The sequence below is a fragment of the Phoenix dactylifera genome, chromosome 17 (genome assembly GCF_009389715.1).
Source record: "Phoenix dactylifera cultivar Barhee BC4 chromosome 17, palm_55x_up_171113_PBpolish2nd_filt_p, whole genome shotgun sequence".
Lineage (NCBI taxonomy): Eukaryota > Viridiplantae > Streptophyta > Magnoliopsida > Arecales > Arecaceae > Phoenix > Phoenix dactylifera.
In genome coordinates this window covers 6627237-6653587 of record NC_052408.1, presented here as the reverse complement: position 1 = coordinate 6653587, position 26351 = coordinate 6627237, and the positions used below count along the sequence as shown (strand labels likewise).

Sequence of the window (26351 nt, the reverse complement as noted above, 5' to 3'; positions counted from 1 at the left end):
GGAAAGTGACTAATGGCATCATGATAAATACAATTCATGATCATGCTGAAAACTTTATTTTTCTATGCATCTTTCTACTTTATCATAATCATGTGTACATAACATAATAATAATCATGATGGATGCTGTTTATCCAAAATCATGCAATCATTTGTTAAGACATGCTTGATCCTAATTTTGTGTAGACATAAATAATCATATACCATTTTATAATCAAATAGTCACATGTATTTGATAAAACAAAAGATTATATCAGGGTTACTTATTTTTTTCCACAATTCATATACACAATTCAAATTGCATAAATAATACTTGTTCATCTTATAAAACATAATACATGATCCATAATAAGATTAAAGCAGGTTACTTATCTTAATTTGCTCACCACATGCCAGTTCTCCAATACCTAGCAAGATCATTAAATTACATGTCACTTGCATATTAATTTCTATTTATTTATAATTTTAAAATCATTTTCAGCCCATCCATAGGACTCAATTTCATTCTTTGGTCTCCAACTTGGTTCAATTTCTGATTTAGGTCTACTCAACTCCTCAATTTGGGTCTGATCCAATGTCTGAATTTGGTCTAAACAATTTTCTGGTTCAGGTCTGAACCAAATTTTTGGTTCAGGTTCAAATCTGACCTAATTTCTGGATCATGTCCGGATCAATTGCATACTGGTTCAGATCTGACCCAATTTCTGGTTTAAATCTGGGTCAATTGTATACAGGTTCAGATCTGACCCAATTTCTGATTTAAGTCTGGGTCAATTGCTGCTGGTTCAGATCTTACCCAATTTCTAGTTTAGGTCTGGATCAATTTAAGTTATTTGGGCTTGAATCAGGATCGACCCATGGCTATTTTGGCCTCTAAACAATTTACTTGGGCTTGGATTAGGGCCGACCCGAGTCCATTGAATCTAATTTGATCCATCATTTTAAAATATTTTGGGCTTGGCCCAAGGCCAGCCCGAGTCCAATCAGTGCACAGTCCAATTTGGTTGGGTCCAGACCCAATTAAACTTGGACTCAACCCAATTAATTTTATTTGGCTTAATCAATTTAACTCCCAACCTAGTTGGATTTGGATCAGACCCACCCCGAGCTGACCTAAGTCGATTTAATTTCTTTAAATCAGATTGAATTGGTTCGGGTTCGGACTCAACCCGTTAATCCAAACCTAACCCGTTAATCCACTCCCTTTCTCTTTTCCTTTTCTTTTTTTTTTCCTTTTCTTTTTCTTTCTCTTTCTCTTTCTTTTTCTTTCTCATTTTCCCTCCCTTCCCAAACCTTCTTCTCCTCCTTTCTTCTTCCCGTCCCTTTCTGGTCCCCCTCCTTTTCTCCTCTCCTCCCATAAGGCAAGGGGGCGAGCTCGGAAGGGGCGCTCGGGAGGAGGCCGACCCAAAGCCGGTAGTGCTGCGGCCAACCAGCGGCGCCCGCGGCGATTGCGGTCCCGGCCCGACTAGCCGCTCTCCTCCTCTACCTCCAATAGAGGAGATGGGGCACGGGCACCTCTCGAGAAGCAGAGGAACCGGCCGAAACTGGTGGTGCCCGCATAACGCGCGACCGACGCCCTCGGTCGGCCCGATGGCGTCCACGGCCAAAATAGGGAGATCCCCTTCGGCTCTTCAGACAAAGAGAAAAGCTTTTGTCGAGAGCAATCTTCGACCACCTCCGGCTGGTAGGTATGCATTTTAGGATTTTTAGATCTAGGATTTTAATGGAAGGGAAGGAAATCGGGTGAGGGAGAAAGATCCTCAGCCAATGTCAGCTCACAGCCGATCACTGGCTAGACCTTTTTCTTCCCTCCTTTTCATCTTTTTCCTACCCTTCTTCCTCTGTTAATTATCTCCTAGCTAGAACAGCATGTAAATCATGAACACTGGTGATATGAAATTTACCTAGCTCCGAAGAGCTGTGAAGCCTTTCTGGCGAGTTGGGAGTGTCTCCTCCTTCGTCGCTCCCGATCCAACTCCTTTGCACAGACGAAGAAGGAAATGAGAAGCAGTGAGAGGGTGAGAGGCAGTGACTCGCTGAGGAGTTCATGGCATTTATAGCCTCATCGAAAGGAAGGAGGAGGGAGAACAGCCACTGTTGAGCGGTTATAACCGCCTCAACAGCTTCCTTCCCGAAACTACCGTTGTTGGATCTCTAGATAGGCTACTGACTACGATCCAGGTCGGCCCAGCTGGACCAAATAATTACAGTGGCCATCCACGAAACACTGATACCATCATACTATGCAGTTAGCACCTTAGATTGGTGGAAATTGGCTTGATGCAGACACCTCACCCATGCCAACCTTGTCAAGGTTGTTTGAGGTCTCTCCATTTGGGTTGGTTTGGAGTCAAAGCTTTCAACCGAGATCTCGAACGTTATAACCCATACCGGCCATGTTGAGGTTGCGACGTTAGAGATTTCTCTGTCTAGGTTGGGTTGGAGTCAAAGTTTTCAACCGAGATTGCGAACAGCGAAGACGTTCCAGATCAATTTTAGCCGCAATGGAATAAGTTAACAATAGTAACAAACATGGGGTAAAAGTTTTAGAAGTGGTGGGTCTCCAATCTACTTGACTTTTTAGTCAAGTTACTCGACAGTTGGAACGATTATGCCATGCACGTTTGGGCAGATTCAGGGTTGAATCACTAAGAGTAGAGTAGGTTATGGTCAATCGAGTCACATTAGGTCATAAAGGTAATTAAGATGAGTGTGGGCCAAAGAGTCACCCATTACCAACCCCTACCTGCAGTATCTTTACATGTCATAATAATTCTATTTATGGAAACACCAGTGAAACAATTAGAAAGCTCACTCAAACTTATAAATTTAAACAACTGAAAGAACAAAGAAAATTAACAAACAATCGAACAGTTACAGCTCAATGTATGAAGGTATAGTTTTCTATTTCTCCATAAAATTTGAAACTTTAACTAGTGAATAATTATATCTTTACATTTTTCTCTTATCTCAGCACATTTTACATATTAACAAAGTTACATTTACAAAGAATCTCGAACCAAAACTTGTAGCAATACAACAAAATCTTCAACTCCTGGCTATGGAGAAAACATTGAACTTTGGTAGCCTATAATGTTTTGATGTGATGAATCAACCAGACACAAGAACATCAACTGTACATAGAATGCAATCCAAGAGACCACATGCCCAGCTTCTCTGAGTCTCTTGGGGTAGATGATGTCATAATGCCAAATAGTAAAGAGCAAGGTTACCATGGCAATTGGCAGATTTCAAGATAGGTTGTTGCTTGTACAAGCTCCGATGCTCTCACTAGCAATGACCTAGGGAGGACCTGATCTTATCACGATTTCAGATTCACTACCATCAATATATCCCTTAGTGAAGTGTCTGAAAGTGAAATCTTGGAATCGCTATCCAGGGGAGGATTAAAGAAGAGATGATTGTTCAATACTATTTCTCCAAAGCTAGATTTACTTTGATCAAGATTTACAAGATATATATGGGCACACCTAGTGTATCAGATAGAGCAACAATTTGCCATTCGTCAGCAGATTGCCCATTTTAACAACTTCATCCCCGCAAACTACAACCAAAGCAGCAAGCCATGAAATAAGCAACCAATTAGTAAGGTTTAAGTAGCAATATAGATTAATTAAAATCAGACAATATCACTTTAATAAAAAATTTCTAAAGATGAACCATTCTTACCACATACTAAAGATTCAGCATCAACTCAAAATTCACAAATTAATTAAAGACCAAAATATTTTTTAACAATTAGAATTGGCATAATGTATCAACAAATTAACTTATGGGAGAAATGTTACAGGCGTCTAATGCAAATTGTTATCAGCAATCATTCAAAAGCTCTTCATAACTGAAATTACGGAATGAACAAGTTGGTTCCTTCACTAACTCAAAAAACTCACTGAAAATATGATTCGCCATAGAATTTACATAGTATGATTGAGTACTGCAAAAGCCTTCTAAATTTAAACCTCAAAAATGAAAAGTAACAAATATATAACCTCTTGGATGACAGGTCTCCTTGCAAAACATTTAAGAGTAGCCCATGCAAGGCCTAAAATGGTACATGTAATATCAAAATTAAGTATCATTTTCAAAAGATATAAGATAATGTGTATCGTTTTCAAAAGATATAAGATAATGTTCATGATATACAGAAATTAAAACATTCTTAGTAGAGTAATGCTTAAACTTGTGTGGTTTCATGATTTGAATTATATAAAAACAAAGTTTTACAACTTTATAATATAATGATTGCATGGTTAGAATGCCTTCATGATATGACCCGTTCATCCTTATCCATCCAAACAAGGAATCCAAATCCATGTATTGCCATTTTATTTCATAATTTACTTGCCTAATCATAAACTCTTGTTAATAAAGAACATTAACATGCTACTTAAATTGCAAAGTTTCCATTTGGTTCTGGGAAGTGGAAACAAATTAAGAGAGAGAGAGAAAGAAAGAACGGTTGGTAGGCAGGTGAAGAGAAAGCTAAAAGGAAAAGCATGATACTTGTAGCATGAAAGCACGAGAGGTTCAATTCTATTTCCTATTTTATCTCTTCCTATACATTTTTCTCCCTCACATTACTTCGTATGCCCATTACTCAGATGTTAAATAATTTTTTTGCCCTCTATTATTATCCAAGAGGGAAAGTAAAAGTGTTTCGAGGTTTCACAAGAGAAGATAAGTCTGAATCCAAAAGCGCTTCCATCCGAATTTGAAAGTACTCTCTCCCATCACTTCATATGCCCTTTACTCATCATTATTGTATTGTTCACAATCTGTATCCTATGATCCAGTTAAAAATATACTGAAACAATCGGAAGAAGATAAATAGAACAGCAAAACATAGACGGAATCCAATTTAGGATTGTGCAATCCCATGGATAGTCAAATCATGAACAATGGATAGTCTAATCCACTTAATAAAGGCCAAGGGGCCCTTTTCATGCATGGAAGCAATCCATGCCACTCTTTTGGGTGCACGAACAATGGGGCACCCTTGTTTCCATATGCATAGGACCGGTCACCTTACAATTAATTTTTTTTTTAAAAAGTCTCAACTAAAAATAATATTTTATTCCCTCCACTTCATATGCCCTTTCCTTTAATATTAGACAATATCTTAGCCCTATGTTGCCCTCCAAGAGGGGAAAGAAAAATAGTTTTGGAGGTTTTCTAGGAGAAGAATCTAATCCAAATCTAAAAGCTCTTCCATCCAAATCTGAAAGTCCTCGTCCCCATGTGCTTCTACATGGACGGAGAACCGAAATTAAGCGCTTAGTGCAATATATTATTTGACCTATATTCTAATTTTGGGTGCAAAACCTAAGTACCTTAGAACCTTTAACATTATGCTTGTGCTAGATTTTTGCTAGATAGTTTTGATCATAGTTTTCTTGTGATTTCTAGATCTTTTTCCCTCATTTTTCGTTTGCTCTTATGATTTGTAATTGTTCAAATATGCTAAGAAGGAAGAAGAATAGTGGTGGTACTATAGCTATTTAGATGGTATACATTGTTTTTCATCTTTTATATTATATCTGTTCTTTTTTTTTCTTAAATTTTTTTTTAAGAAATTGCAATCTATGATCAATCCAACCCCAACCGTTCTACAATTTACAATACAATCATGATATTTACAGCATTGCTACTTGTTCCCTACAATATATATTTGAGATCTACATTATTAAGGACCACATCTTTGCAAATATCAAGTACAGTTATCAATTCTCTTTATCAAATCTTGTGTAAAAGTCAAGTTAACTAGGAGCCCATGACATGTATGTTAGCCATTATATTGACTAAAGTTCATAATGCATATCAAATTTATAGCTAAACTTTTAATACATAATATGCAAGTTCAAAAGATCATAATCAGATAATCAAAATTGTTTAAACAGAATTATATATCATTAATTGGATACCTTTCTCCCGTTTTCCTAAACCACCCAATCCAAATACGTCATCACACTGCAACCAAAACCTAATGGAAAACAATCAATAGTTAGAGGAAGAAAACTTTAAGAGAATGATGCATGAAATAAAAAAATCAGAGAGTTAAAACTTATTCATAAATAACCGTATTGAGATGCTAACATAGATATGAAGGAACTATTAAGTTTCAGCAATTACAAATCTAAAAGCATAATTAATGACTTTGTATCATTTTCAGTGCAAAACCAACCCTGACTATTAAGATTGATATTTCCCCCATTACTCAACCAATATATGCTATTGGACTGAAATTATCTTAATCATTGAGATCCAGCGAACACATAAACTGTGTTTTAGTGGATTTTATGCGCAATTGGTTTTATTATACCATGTATTCTCACAGCAGCATGACACAATTATGTGGAAGGAAATCTCTACCATCTTGATTAGAGAACAAATTTTCCATTTTTCTAGATGGCATTCACTGCCTTTTGGGAACACATGGGAAATCGATTCATTTTCATTTCCTCAGGCTAAAAAATCAGTTTATATAACTTTACCAGATCTTAATAATAATAATAATAATAATAATAATAATCATAATAACAATATACAGAACAACTAGCAGGAAGCAAGGCGTGACGTACCGATCTTCAAGTTCACATATCAGTACCTTACATGATTTTGTATCGTACCAACATGTAGCATATCTCTTAGTGCCGGGACAGAAAAATAGAGATGAAATATCGATGTCTTAAAATGGGTACGGGTACCTAACCAGCTGGATGACCAAATATGTATCGATATGCAGCAGATATAAATCTTTGACAGAAAGCAGGAATTTCAGAGAATAATATAATTTTGTCCGTCAGTGGAAAATACCAAGATGAGTCTAGATATCAGTTCATTATAACTTGTATGGAGGCTGAAGAATATTTGAACTGTTCTAAAATATCAGGCATCTCATTTTATACATATCGACAAAGATTTCAAATATCAGCAATATAATATGGACAGAGTAAACTAAGTTTATCCAACGATTCTACCATACAAAAAAGGTAATAAAAAATCTCATAATAAATCTGAGAACAAGAACTTAGGTCCATAAACTTATATCATATCGGTCTATGTTATTAGCGGAAATATCATAATACATCTGAGAACAACAACTTAGTTCCATAATAATATCATCCAAACAGGTGCCATGAAAATCAACCTAAGAAGACAGTGAGAAATATTTTTCGTCGCTGCTTCTCTCTCTTTTTTCAACCCATAGTAATATTTTTCAACCGAAATCTCATATAGGCTTCTGAGGTTTCAGATATCACGTTAGAATTTCTTGTGTCACCTCAGGGAAGTGGTATCAGAGTGTCTCTAAAGGTGGAAACAAGAGAATAAACAAATCAACGAGAGGGTTAAAAGAACTCTTTTACCTTGGATTGAGAGCGGAACCGCATCCTGGAGGTCTCCAGCAATGGGACAAGAGAGGAAGGTTTTGGAAGGAGAGCCGCCGGAGAGAATCCATGCTTAAGGGTTGAAGCATAGAACGGAAAGGACGAGGAGGGCGGTCGGCGTTGCTCCGTTCCCCCAAGCCAGGCGGCGACGAGATCGGGATTTGAAGGGGGAGAAAGGAAGGAGGGCGAAAGATAGAGAGAGAGAGAGAGAGAGAGAGAAGAGAGACGAGGCCTTGCCGGTCTCCCTTGCCGTTTGGGTACCGAAGCGCCGCTACTCTGAGCCGCGGCCTGCGAGGGTGGCGCTTATAACACAATGCCGCTGCGAAGACCGACCTAGGGCAGAGAAGAAGGACAGGGCCAATTCGCTGAAGGCAAGTTACAGCGTCGGCGTACGCTGAGATGCTGGGGCACGTGAGAGGAAGTAGGAAGGTTGTCGCAGCCTAGGCAAACATATGCTACAGGCACGTGACCGTTTTATGATAAAGAGAAATAAAATAATCTGGACTTAAGACATTTATTTGGCTCATAAATGGTTTGATTTGCTGCAAATGAACTGTTAACTGTTCCGGAATCCGCGATGGCAGACTTGCAGCCCTCCCTGTTACTAAGTGTAGGAGATATGGAGGGCATAATAAGATCCTTGATATGGTGGCAAACAACATCGAGTTCTCAAATAATGCTCTCGTTGGTACAATCTCGACATGAGGAACTGCTTTGAATGGATTATTGTGCCATTCGACCTGAATAATATGGGGATGACCTATCAAAGTGTAATGCATGTTATCTTCCACAACATGATAGGTTGATTTATGGAAGTTTATATTGACAATATAGTGGTAAAATCTCATAGCATATATGAGTATTTAGAAAACACATTCCAAAGGATGAGGACCCATAAGTTAAAGATAAACACACTGTGTACACTTTTGGGGTTCTAACTGATAATTCCTAGAATGCTTGGGTCATTAAATATGCATCCGGACGGATAAAAAACAAGTCCAAGGCAATCATTGAAGCATAACCATTGCGGGACAAGAAGCGGCTATAAAGATTCCTTCGATAAAGCAACTTCTTATGGAGGTTCATATCTAACTCAGCAGGAAAAATTGGTCCTTTTCTATTTTACTAAAGTTATAGGCAGATGACTTTAAATGGACCATAGACAGGGGCGGCCCAATACATTTGAGGGCCTAAGGCGAATCCAATAAATGAGGCCTTTTTTTTAATAATAAATTTTTTAATAAATATAAAATAGTTAAAAAATGATATGAAAATAGATAGCTACTAAGTACACTATTTCAACAAAGATGCATAAATCTAACAAAAACAGACAATTAATTTAATATAATTCTTCAATGGGAGCACAGAAAAATAATTACCCTAAAAGAAGGGCATGAAACTGATTAAATAACTGAGATAATGCTGGACAATACTGTTTACCCTGTCAAGCAAGAGCATAATAGGAAAAGGTCATCCCATGGCACTTCATGGCCAAGGTAAAGAAAAGAATTTGTCCGGAAAGAAGCCTCCCTATAAGAGAAAGTAGGGGCATTATGAGAAATTCACTCCATCTAATTAATAAAAGTCCCATCCCACCATCTCCCCTTCAAGTGAGTACCCAAGCAGCGACTGCAACATCACACAGCATCCATTGAACCCCTCCCTCCTTTTCTCTCTGTACCACCCAAGAGGGAAGAAGAAACCGAGAGGAGAAAATTAAAAGAATCTCCACCCTCCAAGAAGTCCATTTCCAATCCCCCTTTCTTCCTGATGGCCCACTGCTCAGGCCAGCGCCCAGCTACGACTCTAGCTATCGGAGACGGATGGAAAAGGCAGAAGGCTACAGATTAAATAAAAAAAAAAAAAACTGTGCAGTGGGGACCGTAGGATGGGGGCCTTCCGTGGGTCGGGGGCCTTAGGCGACCGCCTAAGTCGCCTAAGGCCCGAGCCAGCCCTGACCATAGAGCACTAACATTTTTTTGAAGAGATCAAATATTATCTTTCTAAGCCACCTGTGCTAGTTCCACCAAAAGCGGGCATCGTTGCTCAAGTTTTATATTTCAGCCGCCAAGGACTCCCTTTAGAGTTGGCTAGCTCAAGATAGTGATAAGGGCTATGATCAAGCTGTGTACCATCTAAGTTAGGCATCGATAGAGAGCGGATCATGTTGATATCATCTATCAAGAAATTATATTTGGCCTTGTACTATGCTTGGACTAGTTTGAGATATTATATAGAGAAAATTATATAGATGCCCCTTCAAGCTTCAGTGAGAAACACTTCGACCCTAAATTTTGAAATTTTTTAAATTTGACTTTATAACTTTTTTTTGTTGCAATACGGCTCAACCATTTATCTGTGCCTTAATACTGTTAACAGTTTTTGTATAATATCTAAATTATCCTCTATCTGTTGGGAGGGGGGGTGGGGGTGGTGGAGGGGTTACTAATCGAAAGAAAACTATTTTAGAATAATTTTTCCTGAGTCTCCCAGCTCCTAACTAATCCATCTTCGCCCTTCTATCTCCTCCACCCATCTAATCCAATAGAAATTCCTAATCAACTCTAAATTCCATCTCTGCAAGCATAGTAGAAATGCATGAAGCTAAACTCATCATCAGTTAGAGCATAGGCATGTTAAAAGGGGGACGCACTCACCAGACATCAACTAGGTAAGTCATAAGTAGGTTTTTTGCCCATCAACTTTGTTTGTTTTATAATTCTAGCTATTTTATTATGCAACGTTCCAAATATGGTGATGTAGAAGAATATTCAATATGGTTTTAAAGAATGTAGTGGGGTTTTTGCAATTGTATTAAGCACTATAATCAGAAGTTTATTTTTGTTCCCGAGCCACCTTCCATGTAGATTGAAGGGATATAATAAAGGCAATGGGCAATGGCATCTTATGAATTTTCTAAGAATATTCTTTGTTAGAAGATTCTTTCTTTACTCTTTTAGTCCTTGCCAAATGATCTATTTCAGCCTTCCAATCTTTTTTTAATATATTCTATGGACTGTCCTATAGGAATCCAAATGTTGGGATTAATACTAGGGATAATACTCTGCATGTCTTAACATTCTGGTGAAGACCGAAAAGGCTTCACTACCGTGAGTTATAATACCATGCATGTGACCAAAAAGGCAGACTTTTGAAGAGGGATTAATGACTCTGAACAATGACCAAGATGTATGTGGTAGTGTATGTAAAGCATGGTATAGATGAGAAATATTTAGGCCTAGTTGAAGCAACCCCTACATTTCCATCCACCCAACAGGATAATGATCCGGTAGCAGGTGATCTCAATCAAGAGAAATCATAGGAGAAAGCAAAGATCGACGATGTTATGAAGCATGGCAAGCAAGAGAAAAAGAAGCAGCAGAAGGCTTGTGCAGAAGGGGTGGGTTAGTGAACATGAACATGCAAGGGTATGAGGAAGGACATGAAGAGGGAAGAAGGCATGATAAAAGGACTACAGAAGAGGAAGTGGAAGAGGATGATGTAGACAATACTAGGGATGGTGATTCTAGTTTGTCATTGAGTGACTTTAAGGATATTGATGAAGATGACGACCTCTTCAAAGAGTATATTGATGACTTAGCTATTGATACAGAAGTACTGAAAGATCAAGGAGAACGTACCATGAAGGAAGAAGAGTTTGTGGGCAAGGATCCTAAGTTAGGTGATAGTGATGAGCTCAAAAGCATGGATAGCTCAATAGAAGGGGAATGCTCAGGTAGCTTGTGGTTTCCTAAATTCGATGAGTAGATAGATTTTACTAAGCCTATAGAGTTACAACATGGTATGCTATTTTCTTCGGTACATGCATTCAAGATGTCACTAGGCAGTTCTCCATACAAGAAGGGTTTGACTGTATCTGTAAACACAATGAAAGGACCAGAGTCATTGATAAGTGCTGATTAATCTATAATTTAATATTCTTTTTCCAGCACTTATCAATGTTCTTAAACGGATAGCTACTTATTTTACCAGAAAATAGAACAATCTTTGAAATAAATTTAAAATATGGTAAGAAGTAAATAATTCACATGTCCTCGCCTTTCGAGCATACCAGCCGGCACGTTTCAGTTCAATAACACTGGGTTTGAGCCCAATGCCCAACTGACTTGCATGCACCCAAGCACTGTCCACCGTCCGTGGCTCCCCAAGTGATCCAACGGTTCAGAAATTTCCGTCTCCGCATCACGTTTCCAAACTAAGCAAAATAGGGGAGACCTTTGTTTTAAATCCATATATGCCCATTTTCACGTTAAAATAGAGCAAGAAAAAGAATTTTTTTCCGAAATTACTGAAATCACTATTCATATAAATAGTGTTTCGTGAAAATACTGTTCAAATGAACAGTGTTACGAAAAACAAAAGCATCTCACTGTTCATCTTCTTCCTCCCTGTAAGCATCATGGCCGTCCATCTTCCACGGCATCCTCCCGTCGATCCCGCGAGCAGATCTTCCGCCTCTTCTTCCGCCCGTGACGCATCCAGATCCAGCTCCTCCGCCATCAGCCAGTTCCACCTCCCAGCAGCCAAGATTCACGTCCTCCGATCAGCTCGTTCCAGCCGCATCCAACATCCCAGCCTTCCACGAAGCATCCGGAGCCATGGATCCAGCCACCTTCTTCTTCCGCTCCTCCCAGCATCGCGTCCCAGCTGTTCTTAGAGTCAGCCATCCTTCCGCATCAGGCGTCCGGCGATCCTGCATCCATTCCTTCCGCGGTCCAAAGAAAGAAGTCGTCCGGAGCGATCCGCCCAGCCATCCCGCAACCAAATCTCCTCCATGATCAACGCTTCCAGCATCCCATGAGATCAGGCATGAGCCCAAGCATCTAGCCGTCCCCCTCTTCCGAATTTGAGCCGTTCCATCCGCGATCTGTCCTCCGCTTCTTCTCCCGCAATGCATTCCACAAAGTTTCCGGAGCCAGCCATCACATTGATCCCGCGGCTCCTCCCATCGAGCATCCCTGATTCGCCTCCCCACCAGCGCGCTCCCAGGGGATCCATCACCGGGTGAGGGTTGGCTATATAAGGTGGCCATCGGCTGGCGGAGAGGGGAGGAGGGAGAGAGCATGGTTCAAATAAGAACAGAGCATGCTCTGTTTTGTAGAGAAGGGAGAATAAAAAAACTGAAAAAAAATAGAGGGAGGTTGTGAGCGGATCAATTAGTGAAAGAAAAAGGGGGAAGGACTTGAGGCGGATGGCGTGGAGCATCTCAGCAAGCCGATCAAAGTCGCCGAGCATCATGAGTGGCTGAACCCTGGTTTAGGGGTTTGATGAAGCCGTGGATGAGTATTTATGTTGCATTTCTTTGATTTTTAGCGTTGTAAGACAGTTGCATATTTAATGAAATTATGATCTTGAAATGTCCTGTTTAATTTGTGTAAGATGTTTATCTTGTAGAAAGCCTTTGCATGAATTAATCTAGTTTATTGAAATCGAGTCCAATACCCGTGGTTTGGAGGAGATTGCTATGCAACTACCAGATTTATCTTTGAGAAATTAATCATCAGATGAATCATGCTAAATAGGACAGACCATGCCTATCCTTAGAGAAGATGGTTTGTACCAGGCTTAGATAACTCATATGGGTTAGATATCAACTTTTTGTATGTTTGCCCTAACTTGTAGTTAAGAGCAATCAGATCATACACGCATCTAAGTCATTGAAAGCATCACACTTACGAATCCATCGGTGGATTCCAACCCTAAACATCTCTCTCCATAGATAATTCATACTATTACATCCATATTAATTCTTAGTTTTTATTATTCACTCTAGCTTATACCCTTTGAATTAATTATTTAATTAAGAAAAATAACTTGTCTCCAATCCCTGTGGACTGACACCCGTAATCACTATCCTACAGGATACGTGCTATTGCGTGGTTTATTTTTGAAATTGAAAGAACCGATCAGTCATAGATATCTATAAGAAGAATTATATTTGGAGCATTCATATCTCTCTCCTGTAGAAGGTAGACACATACCAGATTAGATAATTTGAGCCCACAAAAAAATGTGGCAAACACTTCGAGAACCACAACATAAACTCTGGATGATTATCTCAAACATGCATGGGAGATAGCAAGTCTAATATAAACTGGAGTGTAAAAGGTTTTGTGGCAAAGGTGAAGAAAGAGGTTCAAGTTAAGATATCTAAGGCTCAAGCCTATAAGGTAAAGAGAAAGGCACTCGTAGCCATGCATTAATCGCATAGAAAGCAGTATGGGAAGCTATGGGAATATTGTGATGTTATCAAGAAGACTAATCGAAGCAGTACCAAGCTCATGGGAACCTAGCCTTGGGAAGGGCAGCAGACTCTCTTTCAAAGATTGCATGCTTTCTTTATGCATGCAAGAGAGGATTTTTAAGTGGATGCAGGCTTATAATTAGCTTGGATGCAGGCTTATAATTATGCCATATGAAGGGAGACATGGGGCAATATCTATTGGCAACTGTTGCAAGGGATGGAAATAATGATATGTTTCCAATAGCATGGGCCATGGTGGAGGCTGAAAACAATGAGAGCTATACTTGGTTTATCACTAACCAATTGGGAGTTATAAGAATGGTAAAAGCAAAAGGACGGACCTTCATATCAGACAGACAGGTAGAAGCTGAGGAATAGTTATTCCAAATTTATCATATTAGCCTCTCTAATATTCCACTATACTAGCCTTTGTCCTTATGGTAGATTGTCCAATCATTTTCAGGGATTAGTGGAGACTTTTAACAATGTCATATCTAATATTAATCACAGATTTTGTGTAAGGCATTCGCATGCCAACTTTTGAAAGTTGTTCAATGGAAGAACTTCAAGGATGCTTTGTATGCGGTAGCAAGTGCATCCACTAAAGCTGAATTTTTCATGATGATGAAGGCAATGGCTGATATGGATCCAAATGTAGCTGAGTGGCTTCTTATACAAAAGTTGTGTTTATGGTGTAGGCATACTTTTAGTCATAGACTAGTGTAATATGATTCTTAATACCAATTCTAGTTGCCCCATCAGCCGCAACCTACTGCAAGCACCCTAAGATGACCGGCATCTAGGAACTAGACAACTCAAGCAGCAGCAACCTCAGCAGTAACAGCCTCAACAGCAGCTTCACCAGCAACAACCTCATCAGCAGCCTCAGTAGTAGCAGTCTCAAGGAGACAAATCTAGCGACATGCAACCTCAAGCTTTAGGTCTAGCCAGCCATCCCAAAGGCCCCCTATTTACACCACATCTTAACACTATACACCTGGTGGATTTAAAGTAGAACAGACAAGATTCTCAGGCATAGTGCCTAGGACTAGCACCAATATGATCTTCCAAATGGTTGACGAGAGGAATAGACTGAGAAGACCATGCTGTAGTATGATTACGGAGAGATGGCCAACATAAGTCATATCTGGGCAAGCCAAAAAAAGTCAATGATAAACGAAGGTCGATAGATTATGAGTCTTGGTTTGATAGATATTGTAAAGAGATCATACTAATGGATTATACCAAAAAAAAAGTTAAGGATCTTTCAATATCCACTCTAATGAATTTTATTTTATCTTAGTTTTATATACTAATAGTTTTTATGTCAGGAGTAGTTATAACTTAGCTATTGCTACCGTAACTCAGCCTAGCATAGTGCTACACCCCTTATCCATCTCCTTTGGATAATGTTGTGATGGTTGTAAAAGTCTTCGAAGGTTAAGACACCTGAATCCATACTACTCTCTATCATCCCTTTGATTATTACCATTTTGAATAATCTTATGGCGATGGCACGTCCATATACATCTACTCGTAGCTATTTGGCTTGTCACCACTTTCTACCACACTCGGATGGGACTCCGCCAGTAGTTTCCACAACACATCCTTATGGGATGAAAAGAGTTTGATGCAGCACCAGTGTGGGGGAAGAGGAGAAGAAGGAAGAACAAGAGAAGGAGAAGGAAGAAGAGGTTGTAGAGACCCAGGAAGAATAGTGGAGGAGAGGAGAAGAAGAGAAGAAAGAACGTAGGGAAAAGAAAATTCCAAATCACTTCATTAAACCCTAATCATGAAAATAGTTTCCTATATATAGGGCCCAAATACGCAACTTGCATAAACCCCCTTACACAACAATAAATCCTAATAAGCCCACAAATAACACAAATAAACCACAAATAAGCCCTAAAATGCAAATAAACTCAGAAATAAAATAAACCACAAATAAATCCCTAAATGCAAATAAATGCGTATGGCTCAATCCGGAGGCTCAGGATCATCTGGATGAAGGGCTCTGATGTCCCCATCAACTCCTTCCGAGTGAGAAAAACTCAACCCCGTCGAGTACAGGTCTGGCCGGCTGTCGTACTGCTCCAGAAGATCGGGGTCGAGGTGCTGCAACTGTGCTCTGGAAATCCACGTCACATCAGACTTTGGTCGACCTTTCCACCGAACAAGGTAACGTTGGTAACCACCGTTCCTGGTTGAAATAACCTGCTCATCTAATATATGTTCTATTTGTTCTCTGCGTGCATGAACTTTGGGAAGTGGTGGCTCAACAGCAGGTAATAGGTCAGGGTGTCCAACATGGGCAGGTATATCAATAAAGGGGTCAGAAGGCATGAATATTATCTTTTTGTATGGGACCAAATCTTCAATATTAAATGTCGCACTAATCCCATGGTCATCAGGAAGATCCACAACATATGCATTCGAACTGATTTTCTTTAAGATTTTGAATGATTCTGCACTACAAGTTTGCAATTTCTTAAACGTATCTGAAGAAAATCGTTCAAGCCTAATTCTTATCGTGACGTAATCTTTTTTACTTAACTCTTTATAACGTCTGTGTAAATCAGTAAGGAATTTATATTTTAAGTTATTAAAGTGACTACAATTGCTGATTTCTTGATGCAATGAATGTGGATGTGATGCAATTGATTGTGTAGACTCAAAGACTCTATACTGATGAGACATGAAAAACAGGTCTATGGGTTGCCTAGGTTTGTAATCATGCACCAATTCGAATGGACTCATACCTATGGACTTGTTAACCGAACTATTACATGCAAACTCAACTGTCGGTAACATTAAATTCCAGGTCCTGGCATATGCATTCAGTCTGAGCCTATGATGTGGAAGGTTGGGCAGAGATGCTCCGGGAACTAGATCGATTGCGCGTTGGATATCACGCATTGGAGAAAGTGTATCCGGAAGATCATCAGGGAGTGCATCATGAAACTCCTCTAGAAGGAAAACTACTACTGGGGAATGTTCAACGTTGGACTCCGCATGGGTATCTTTAGCTACAAGTGCCAATTCAGGTGACTGGCTCTCAATATCTGTCACTACCTCTTCCACAGTAGTGATGTGAAGTGGCTTGGTTGTACTTAGATCAATAATCTCCCTTTGGAAATCATTTTGGACAAAGTCTAATTCTGTAGGTTCGTCTTCAAAGTCTTCTTCATAGTCTTCTATATTTGGTTCATAGACTTCTTCGACATATTCGGCCTCTTAGTTCCTAACTTCTGGTTCAGTAATCGGGTAGGTCTTAGTGGAACATTGGGGCGCTATATGGCCGAATTGTTGACACCTAGAGTATTGGGTTTGGTGCCTAGGAGAGTGGGGAAGGACTACAGGTGGTGCGACCAAACCGATTTTAGGTTGGGCTGTAACAGGGGTTGGCGATTTAGGGGTCCTAGAATTTTGCACGAGCTCACGGATCTCTTGTTTGAATTCCTTGTAACCAGCCCGCATGGCAACGATCTGTTCCTTGATAGACCTCAAAATGTCGGAATTCATGGTAGCTACAGGGGTTTTAGGTTGACTGAGATAGTACTCCATATCACTACAGGTTGGCATGCAATGATGACACTGGGTGATGATGTGAAATGCAGTGTCACTAATGAAACCCTAATAACTATGATGTAGGACCAAATTTGATGCAGGACAACCTACTAATGCAATCTATTATGATTTTAGAAATCAGCAAGTCTTCACAAAAATAACTTAAAATTTAAATATTGCTGATTTTTACTTCGGTTATTCAAAATTAAGGATTAAGATTATTCAATTTAAGAAATTAGATTGCAATCAAGTAGTACAGTTGTTCTGATCCTAAATCAATCTGATCGAAGAATGTTGAGAAACATCCAATTGTTAGGGTCTGCTAATTTAATATTTAGATTTTAAAAGGGCAAATAGGATGTGTTTGAAAGTAGGGGTTCTATGTTCTGAATTTTGACAGCAGAAGTAAGTTTTCAAAATGTGGCTATCATGCAAGAGAACTAGAACATAATTAAATGAACAAGCCAGAAAAATTAGAAACCTATCACCTGTGGCGGATGCAGTCAACCAGAAGCGTCCGTTGTGGAGTCTCGAACATGAAGTTGGCGCCGGGCAGAGCTAGCTGGAGTTGTGGACCTGGATCTACAGCACAAGGATTCCTGGGCTGTTGAAATGGGCTGAAGAACACTCTGGATCGGGCCTCAAACAGGGCCTATGGCCAAGGGCCTTGGGCCGCGCTCAAACCACGGTGCACGGGCCTGGGCTGGCGGCCTGCTGAGGACAACTGGGCCAGGCCGGTCGGGCTCGGATGTGGCCTGATGCCACCTCTCGGCTGGCAGCCTGGCACACAGGGGTGTCCCTGTTCGCGGATGAGAGCTGGATGGGAGCGGCTCGAACGAAGGCTCGGCGATGGGCGCTGCAAGTCCGGAGTAGGTAGCGGCCGACGGCGCACGGCGGCAGTGGTGGAGCACGCGGGCGCGGGGAAGGATGCAGCGGTGGTGGCAATCGGGCGGTTGCGGGAGCGGCGGGGACGGCGATGGCGAGGCGGCGGCAGGAGACGGCACGGGCGGAGGCGGATCTCGTCGGCGGCAGGAGGCGTCACAGGCGGAGGCGGCAAAGGCGGAGCGGCACGGGCGAAGGCGGCGAAGGGTACGCAGGTGGTGCGGCTTGGCGGGGAGGGCGTCGTCGGGGCTCGGTGACGGTCGGCTTCGATCGTCGGCGGTCGACCGCGGGAAAGAGGCGCCCGAAGGAGGCGTCGCACGGCGGCGGGCGTGGTGGCGCAGCTCGGCAGAGACGCGGTGAGGGGCAGCCGATCGGGGAAGATGAACAGGTAGGGTTTTTTTTTTTTTTTTTTACGCACGTGCAGTCACGTGCAAAGGGTTTTTTTTGTTTTTTTTTCTTTTTTAGGCGGCACGTGCGGTCACGTGCGTCTTTTTTTTTTCCTCCAGAACGGATCCAGGCTAGTGGGGCGGGCTAACGGGTCTGAGACTTACCCGTTGCCCCAACCTTCTTCAACCTCCCGACGGATTCGGGAGGGCGTCGATCTTCACGGCGGCGGCTGCGGGCCGAGGCAGGGATCACAACGGCGGCTCCGCGACCTGCGGCGGCGGCGAGATCACGGCCACGGCTTCGTGTCCAGCGGCGAAGGTCGGCGGCGGTCCCCTCATGGACCCGACGCCGACGGTTGGTGGCAGACGCGAAGCACTCGGGGCGGCGGCGCTCTCGTGGGGACGCGACGATCTCCGGTGGCGAGTCGCACTACCAGAAAACACGCGTATAGTGACGGAAAATTAGTGACGGACCGTTATCAGTTACTATTTGTGACGGATTAGTGACCGACAGAAATTTGGTCACCGTGGTGTAAACTTAGTGACCGTTTAGTGACAGACCGGTCACAGAATGCGCGGGTAGGATGGGCGCCAAACCTTAGTGACCATCATAGTGACGGGGTATCTGTCAGCAATATGATAACCAAAATTGCAACCAGACAGTGACAAATGCAGCCGTCACAAATATAGTAACCCTAGTATTTATAAATTTTTAAAAGATTATTTTTGGCAGTAACAGATTATTGACAAAAATTTCTGTCACCAAATTTAATTTTTAATTCCAAAAATATTAAAAATATTATTTTTGAGTAAACCTAAATTAAAAGAAAAAATAAAAGGAGGAATATCCAAAATGAAACTAAGTGTGCCCGCCGTTCCGTCCAAATTTCTTCGATAATGCAAATTCCAATCGCTCTCTATAAAACTCAAATTTCTTCTTCTCATTTTAAAATCTTATGGTGTCGGCCATGACCCATTTGCACCCCTATTGCAAGTTTCCTGCTTTATAGAATTTTTTTACCATACTTTATAGTTCAAAAATATTTTTGCCTTGCAAGTCCCATCCAATTAGCCTTATAAATAAAAAAAAAAAATTGATATGAAATTTGGCTTGCAAACCGATTTAGCCCAAATCACGATTTAGCCCAAATCAGCTTGCAAACCGACTTAAATAAAAAACCCTAACCTTTCTTTCCCTTCCCTTCCCGTCCCGTCCCTCGCTGAGAGCAGCCGCCGCCCCCCCCACTCCCTCGCCCCCCCTCCCTCGCTGAGAGCCGCCGCCGCACCCCCCCCTCCCTCGCTGAGAGCCGCCGCTGCCTCCCCTCCCTCGCTGAGAGCCGCCGCCGCCGGCCCCCCTCCCTCGCTGAGAGCCGTCGCCGCCCTCCCTCGCTGAGAGCCGTCGCCGCACCCCCTCGCTGAGAGCCGCCGCCGCACCCCCCCTCCCTCGCTGAGAGCCGCCGCTGCGTCCGCTCCCTCGCTGAGAGCCGCCGCCGCCGGCCCCCCTCCTTCGCTGAGAGCCGCCGCCGCCGCCGCCCCCGCCCCCCCTTTTCCCTCGCTGAGAGCCTGATAGCCGCCTCCTCTCGGTGTCGTCGCCTCTTCAACGACCGGCCGGCGGCTCTTCGCGTCCTTCTCCCCCGGACGGCAACCTCCGCGGCTCCGGTCACCGACTCACAACCTCCCCGGACGGTAAGAGTTTTCTCCTCCTCCTCCTCTTCAAGCTCGATCCCGGTAGATTTTGCCCAAGCCCGGAGAGAGAAAGAGAGAGAGAGAGGGAGAGGTGTGGAGAAACTTCTAATCTTAACCACACATTGAATTGAAAAGGATGCAATGCCAATTATATTCTAGGCAAAACGTCACAGATGAATGCTTTCTAATCTTAACCCCATCTAATGATTCCTGCAGATCATGCTGTTCTAGGGAGGACATAATGTGATTATTCTGCTTCTCTTATGAACTTGCAGGATCTTTACTTAGCGGGTCCAATTCTGTAGCAAAATTTGTATTCTTCTTAGAACATAATGAGATGCACCATTCATCCTAACATGGTTACATAGATGCCATGAAGCTAGGGGCTCAGTTGCATATTAGATCTCAAGTTGATTGGACAAGGCATTCCATTTGTAAGAGGAAGCCATTTTACTTCTGGGACAATTTTCAGAAACAAGATCCCATTTTTGAAGGACATAGATTTAGCAAGACTTATACAACGTAGATGGACAAGAGATAAGAGAAACAACTTATTTCCCTTGTATCCATTTCATAATTTTTGCTTCAGCTTGACCTTTTAATAAATTATATAATAGAACCTAACGCATCAAGCGCTGCTAATTTTTTCCTAGGCAATTGAGCACTACTAAATTCTTTTAAGTATTGGCTCAAACTACTCTATTTTTGGCTTTAGAAGCCAACCCAAATCTTTTATAGTAGCTGTAGCTGAGACACAAGATGTGATCACAAAAACTTATTTTGATAATATAAAGATCCAGTTTCTCATATATTCTATGATGTTTAAGCAGAACAATGAACCAGCAAACTCCAGAAATAAAGATAAGAGGATATAAACATGTGGTCAAATAAAAGGTTCTATATATAGCCAACTGATTTAGCTAAGTGGCTGTTTGATATATCATGGTTTCAATTTTTGGTTACCCATATATTAGATACAGTCACTACAAAATAGATCATATTTGATCAGGAGGGTCATAACCAAAATATGACATGATGCTTCATGTCCTATACCACAGGACAAAGAGCCAAAGGAAATAAGATGAGCATCTCTTATGGAAAAAATGTGAAATGGATGGATGTTAAATTGTAGAATAACATGAACAATCGTACTGCCGAGTAGTTACTCGGATAGCATCATCTCTTGCCATTTGCGCAAGAAGTCGGTAGTTCGGTTCTGGTTAGAGTGAGCCCCTAAGGTTGTATAGAGTAGAAAAGGTGGGGTGTTAGCCCCTACTTGTCTTGGGGGAAAATAATAAATAAATAAACATGCCATCTAAACAAAAATAGACAGAGAAAGAGAGGAGGGATTTTTTTTTTTTTTGCTAAAATAGACGAAAGCAACTATGATATATCTGAGTAGCTGCTTTTATTATGATACTTGGACACATCACTTGGTTGGATAAATCATGATACGGGCACTGTGTCGAATTTACTGTTGCTAAAATAGACAAAAATAATGTTGTACTTGAGGAGCTCCTTAATATTATGCATTTTTATTCTGACACATTTGTTAGTCCTACCAATGGTTTGCATATATTTAGACTGCTTCACTGATTATTGTTGTAATTTTGAGGGTTGATGGGTTGGGATTATGTAAAGTTCATGGATTTTAATTTTTTCGTCATGTTATTCATTTTTACAATCATTGTTCATCTGCAAGGAATAATGGAAAGTGGTGGAAAGTGGTGTTGCTTCATGGTTGTGAGTTATTTCCAGTGTGCAATCAAGAAGCTGGTCAAAAAGCTTGCTAAGAAGTACCATGCTTTCCTAGCATTAGAGGCGATCATGTATATTCACATTTGTTCTATGTGAAGCAGATAGTATTCCATATGTAAATTTGGATGATTTGACTTGTATTCCTTATCTTTGTAAAGATTAAATGCTTTTTGAATATTGCTGGTATTAGATGAATGAACAGATAACTTGTAAAGGTTAATTCCTTATGTTCAGTTTTTTGTAAAGATTGAATGCCTTCTTAATGTCAATGATGCTGGGACAAGATTGAATGACTTATTTTTGTCATGCTTATGATAACTTCTCATCTTCATAAATATCATACCAGTTTTTGTTTCTTTTACATTTTTTACGATCTTGCCTTTCGTGTTTTTAATGGTTCGGTTTTTCTTATGTTGTCTTCTTTTTTTATCATCTCTCTAATATTTTCTAGGCTTTCTTATGTTGTTTTATTTTTTTGATTTTTAGAGGAACTATGTCAGTTGATCGTAATTGGATGTACCACCGACTTAGTGAAAATGGTTATATAAGAGCTGAGTTCTGTGATGGAGTTAAAGGGTTCCTTGAGTTTGCATTTACTCAGTTAGAGTATTGTAGTGGTGATAAGATTAGATGCCCTTGTATAAGATGTGACAACCAGAAATTTCTTAACCGTGATACGGTCAATGTTCATCTGTTGAGAAAGGGGTTTACACCGGGATATTCAACATGGTTTGCACATGGGGAGTTACTTGGTGCAGTTGCTCCTGTAAGTACAAGTGCAGTAGAAGCATCCACATCAATGGATGTTGGTTGTGAACATGGTCAGCAATATAGAACCATGGTGATGGAAGCTATGGGTCCAGAAGAGGAACTTCATTTGAGAAGTGCATTTGAAGTTAATCATGAGGAAGAGCCAAATAAGGATGCTGCAGATTTTTATTCTTTGTTGAAAGATGCAGAAGTACCTTTGTGGGAAGGGTGTAAAAAACACTCTAAGTTATCTGCTGTTAGTCAATTATTAAATTGCAAGTCTGAATTTAATATGAGTATATCTTGCTATGATCGAATCATGAAAATAGTGAAGAATATGTTGCCGGAAAGTGAGAAGCTGCCCTCTGATTTCTATCAATCAAAGAAGATGCTTCGGAAGTTGGGGTTGGAGTATACAAGTATTGATGTTTGTGAGAATAATTGTATGCTATTCTATAAGGAAACAGAGAATTTGATTGAGTGTACTATTTGTGGTCATCCTCGTTATAAACTCAGAAGAAATGATGGTGGTGGTAGAAGAAAAGATGTTCCTTATAGAAGGTTGCGATATCTTCCAATAACACCAAGACTTCAGAGGCTTTTTATGTCAAGCAGAACGGCTGAACTCATGTCATGGCATGTGAAGGGAGGTGATTCAGATGAGATGGTGCATCCTGCTTGTGGGGAGGCTTGGAAGCACTTTGACCGCATTCATCCATCCTTTTCTACCGAGCCTCGTAATGTTAGACTTGGGTTATGTACGGATGGATTTAACCCCTTTAGCCAATCAGCTCGTCCTTATTCTTGTTGGCCAGTTTTCGTAACAGTTTACAATCTTCCACCATCAATATGTATGAAACGACCCTACATTTTTCTAAGTTTAGTCATTTCTGGACCTAAGAGCCCTGGCAAAAGTATTGATGTCTTGCTTAGGCCTTTGATTGATGAACTTAAAATATTATGGGAAGTAGGGGTCACCACTTATGACATCTTTAGAAAAGAGAATTTTCAAATGAAGGCAGTTTTATTATGGACTATCAATGATTTTCCTGCATATGGCATGCTTTCAGGATGGAGTACGCATGGAAAGTTGGCCTGCCCGTATTGTATGGAGAACTCAAAAACATTTACACTACAACATGGTGGGAAGACTTCTTTTTTTGACTGCCATCGTCAATTCTTGCCCATGGACCATGCATACAGATACCAAGTTGATAGTTTCTTCAATGGTAGAATAGAGACAGACCCCCCACCTCGTCGACTGTCTGGTGAGGAGTTGAAAAATAGGATCTCTGCTTTGCCTAATATAACTTTTGGTTTGAAAGCTCCTAAGCACACCATTCCTGGATTCGGTAAAGATCATAATTGGGTGAAAAGGAGCATATTTTGGGAGTTGCCCTATTGGCATACACTACTTATTCGACATAATTTAGATGTCATGCATATTGTTCGGAATGTGTTTCTCAATATATTTTACACTTGTATGGATGTAAAAGCGAAGACTAAAGATAATGTGAAAGCAAGGCAAGATTTGGAGTTGTATTGCAAGCGTCCTAAGTTGAGGATTCAATTTGTTAATGGAAAGCTAGTTAAGCCTCCAGCTTCCTATGTATTGTCCAAAGACCAAGCAATGGAGGTCTGCGAGTGGGTGAAAGGGTTAAGACTGCCTGATGGATATGCTTCAAACATATCGAAGTGTGTTAACCTGGATGATTATAAGTTTTACGGGTTAAAAAGTCACGATTGTCATGTTTTCATGCTGAGATTGCTTCCAATTGCATTCCGTGAAGTATTGCCAGCACCAGTGTGGGATGCATTGACAGAATTAAGCTGTTACTTTAGAGATTTATGCAGCACAACTTTGCGTGTCCAAGATATGGAGGTTCTTGAGAAAAATATTGTGGTAACTCTCTGCAAACTTGAGAAGATATTCCCTCCTGCATTTTTTGACTCAATGGAGCACTTACCTGTTCATCTAGCTTATGAAGCTAAGGTTGGGGGGCCCGTGCAGTACAGATGGATGTACCCCTTTGAAAGGTAACAATTTCTGTAAATCCATTAATATAGTTTCTTTGTATCCATTAAATTTGAGAAATTAACATATTAATCTTATTTATAGGCTTATGCATGATATAAAGCAGAAGGTAAAGAATCGAGCATCGATTGAAGGTTCTATTGTCGAGGCTTACATCATAGAAGAAATATCAACTTTCTGTTCGCATTATTTTGAGCCTTCTATACAAACGAGGTTAAATCAAGTTCCCCGTAATGAAGATGAAGGGGAGTTTGATCTCGTGGATCGTCTATCCATTTTTACTCATCAAGGTCGACCTTTTGGAAAACCTTCTGCAAGGCATTTGACTACTCAGGAGTTTAATGCTGCTGAGTTATATGTTCTTCTTAATTGTGTAGAGGTTCAACCTTTTGGAAAGTAAGTTACACAAGTACTTAATTATAATCATGCTTAAAAATGCATATGGAGTACAATATATGTGATTATAGCTTTTGTCTTGTAGGTATTTTGATGATTATATCCGTCAATCTTGTCCAAATATAAGCCAAATTGATTTGGAAAGACGACGCGAAATGGAGTTTCCGGCTTGGTTTAGATCATATGTGAGCTGTAAATTCATAAATATAATAATAAATTAGACTTTCACTTGATTTATTCTTACGATATTATTTTTATCATGCTAGGTTAATGACAGTAAAAATCATGTTGATGGGCGCTTAAAGGACCTATCATATGGCCCTGGGAATAAAGTTAAATGTTATAAAGGCTACTTTGTGAATGGGTACAGATTTCACACCAAAGAATATGGAAAGGATAAAAGAAGCCAGGACAATTCTTCCAGGACAATTGCATCATGTGCATGAAGTTTGGAACAAGCATTGTCAGCGACGATTGACAACCTCATTAGGGAAGGTCAGAAGCCAAAAGCTTCTGGAAGCAAAAGGAGATTTAAACAAAGCCCGTGATAAACCCCCTAATTGGATCTCTAGAGAAAATTGGAATAAGCTAATTGATATTTGGATCTCCCCAAAATGGAAGAAGAAATCAGAAGCCAACAAAAATAATAGAAACACCATGAAGAACGGTAGCATCTCTAAACACTGTGGAGGATCAATCACATTTGTCAATCATGACGAACGATTGGTACATATCTTTATTCAATTAGATTTCTATAATAATTTTTATATTATTGTTCAGTCATCTTAAATTAGCCCATTATATGTTAATGAATTTTTTCTTTTCTCTTTTGTAGAAATTAAAGTTAGGCAGGGAGCCAACAATAGTTGAATCTTTTAATCGGACGCATAAGACAAAGCAAGGCATGGGAGGATATGTAGATAAGAGAAGTGAAGCTGTCATGGTAAGTATAATTTTTTTATGATTCATAAATATTATTGAGCTTGCTCATGTTTATCTCTTGTTTGATCCACCATAATGTTTTTCTCTTCTTTTAAATCAACTGGCAGGCAAAGTATTCAGCTGAATACTCCAAAAAATATGGTAATGCCTCCACCTCAGATGCTCCTCCACGTGATTATGACTTGTGGTTTGAGGCAACTGGTGTCCCAACTCATGGCCATGTCTATGGCTTTAGTCCCCTAGAGGATCTCACTGGAATTATTGGGCAATCATCATCTG

General features: G+C 40.5%; 1 protein-coding gene and 2 long non-coding RNA genes across 3 annotated transcripts; 2 read left to right on the top strand and 1 right to left on the bottom strand.

Annotated features, from left to right (window-relative positions):
* Window positions 1–2854: 2854 nt before the first annotated feature.
* On the bottom strand, window positions 2855–7796 carry LOC113461065. The gene is made up of 3 exons (XR_005506649.1): window positions 7385–7796; window positions 5942–6000; window positions 2855–3564 (listed from the first exon to the last, which is right to left on the bottom strand). It is a non-coding gene; the product is annotated as an uncharacterized LOC113461065 (long non-coding RNA).
* Window positions 7797–20018: 12222 nt separating this feature from the next.
* LOC120104188 lies at window positions 20019–22182 on the top strand. Its single transcript, XR_005506648.1, has 2 exons — window positions 20019–20191; window positions 21894–22182. It is a non-coding gene; the product is annotated as an uncharacterized LOC120104188 (long non-coding RNA).
* Window positions 22183–22375: 193 nt separating this feature from the next.
* Window positions 22376–25548, top strand: LOC120104187. The gene is made up of 2 exons (XM_039114818.1): window positions 22376–24736; window positions 24819–25548. Exons 1-2 carry the CDS (start codon window positions 22443–22445, stop codon window positions 25132–25134), a joined length of 2610 nt encoding a protein of 869 aa, XP_038970746.1. The 5' UTR covers window positions 22376–22442; the 3' UTR covers window positions 25135–25548.
* Window positions 25549–26351: the final 803 nt, after the last annotated feature.

Coding starts and splice junctions, on each gene's coding strand:
- LOC120104187 (XM_039114818.1), top strand. CDS start 22,443: ATGTCAGTTGATCGTAATTGGATGTACCACCGACTTAGTGAAAATGGT. Junction 24,737..24,818: donor TGGATGTACCCCTTTGAAAG/GTAACAATTTCT, acceptor TCTTATTTATAG/GCTTATGCATGATATAAAGC.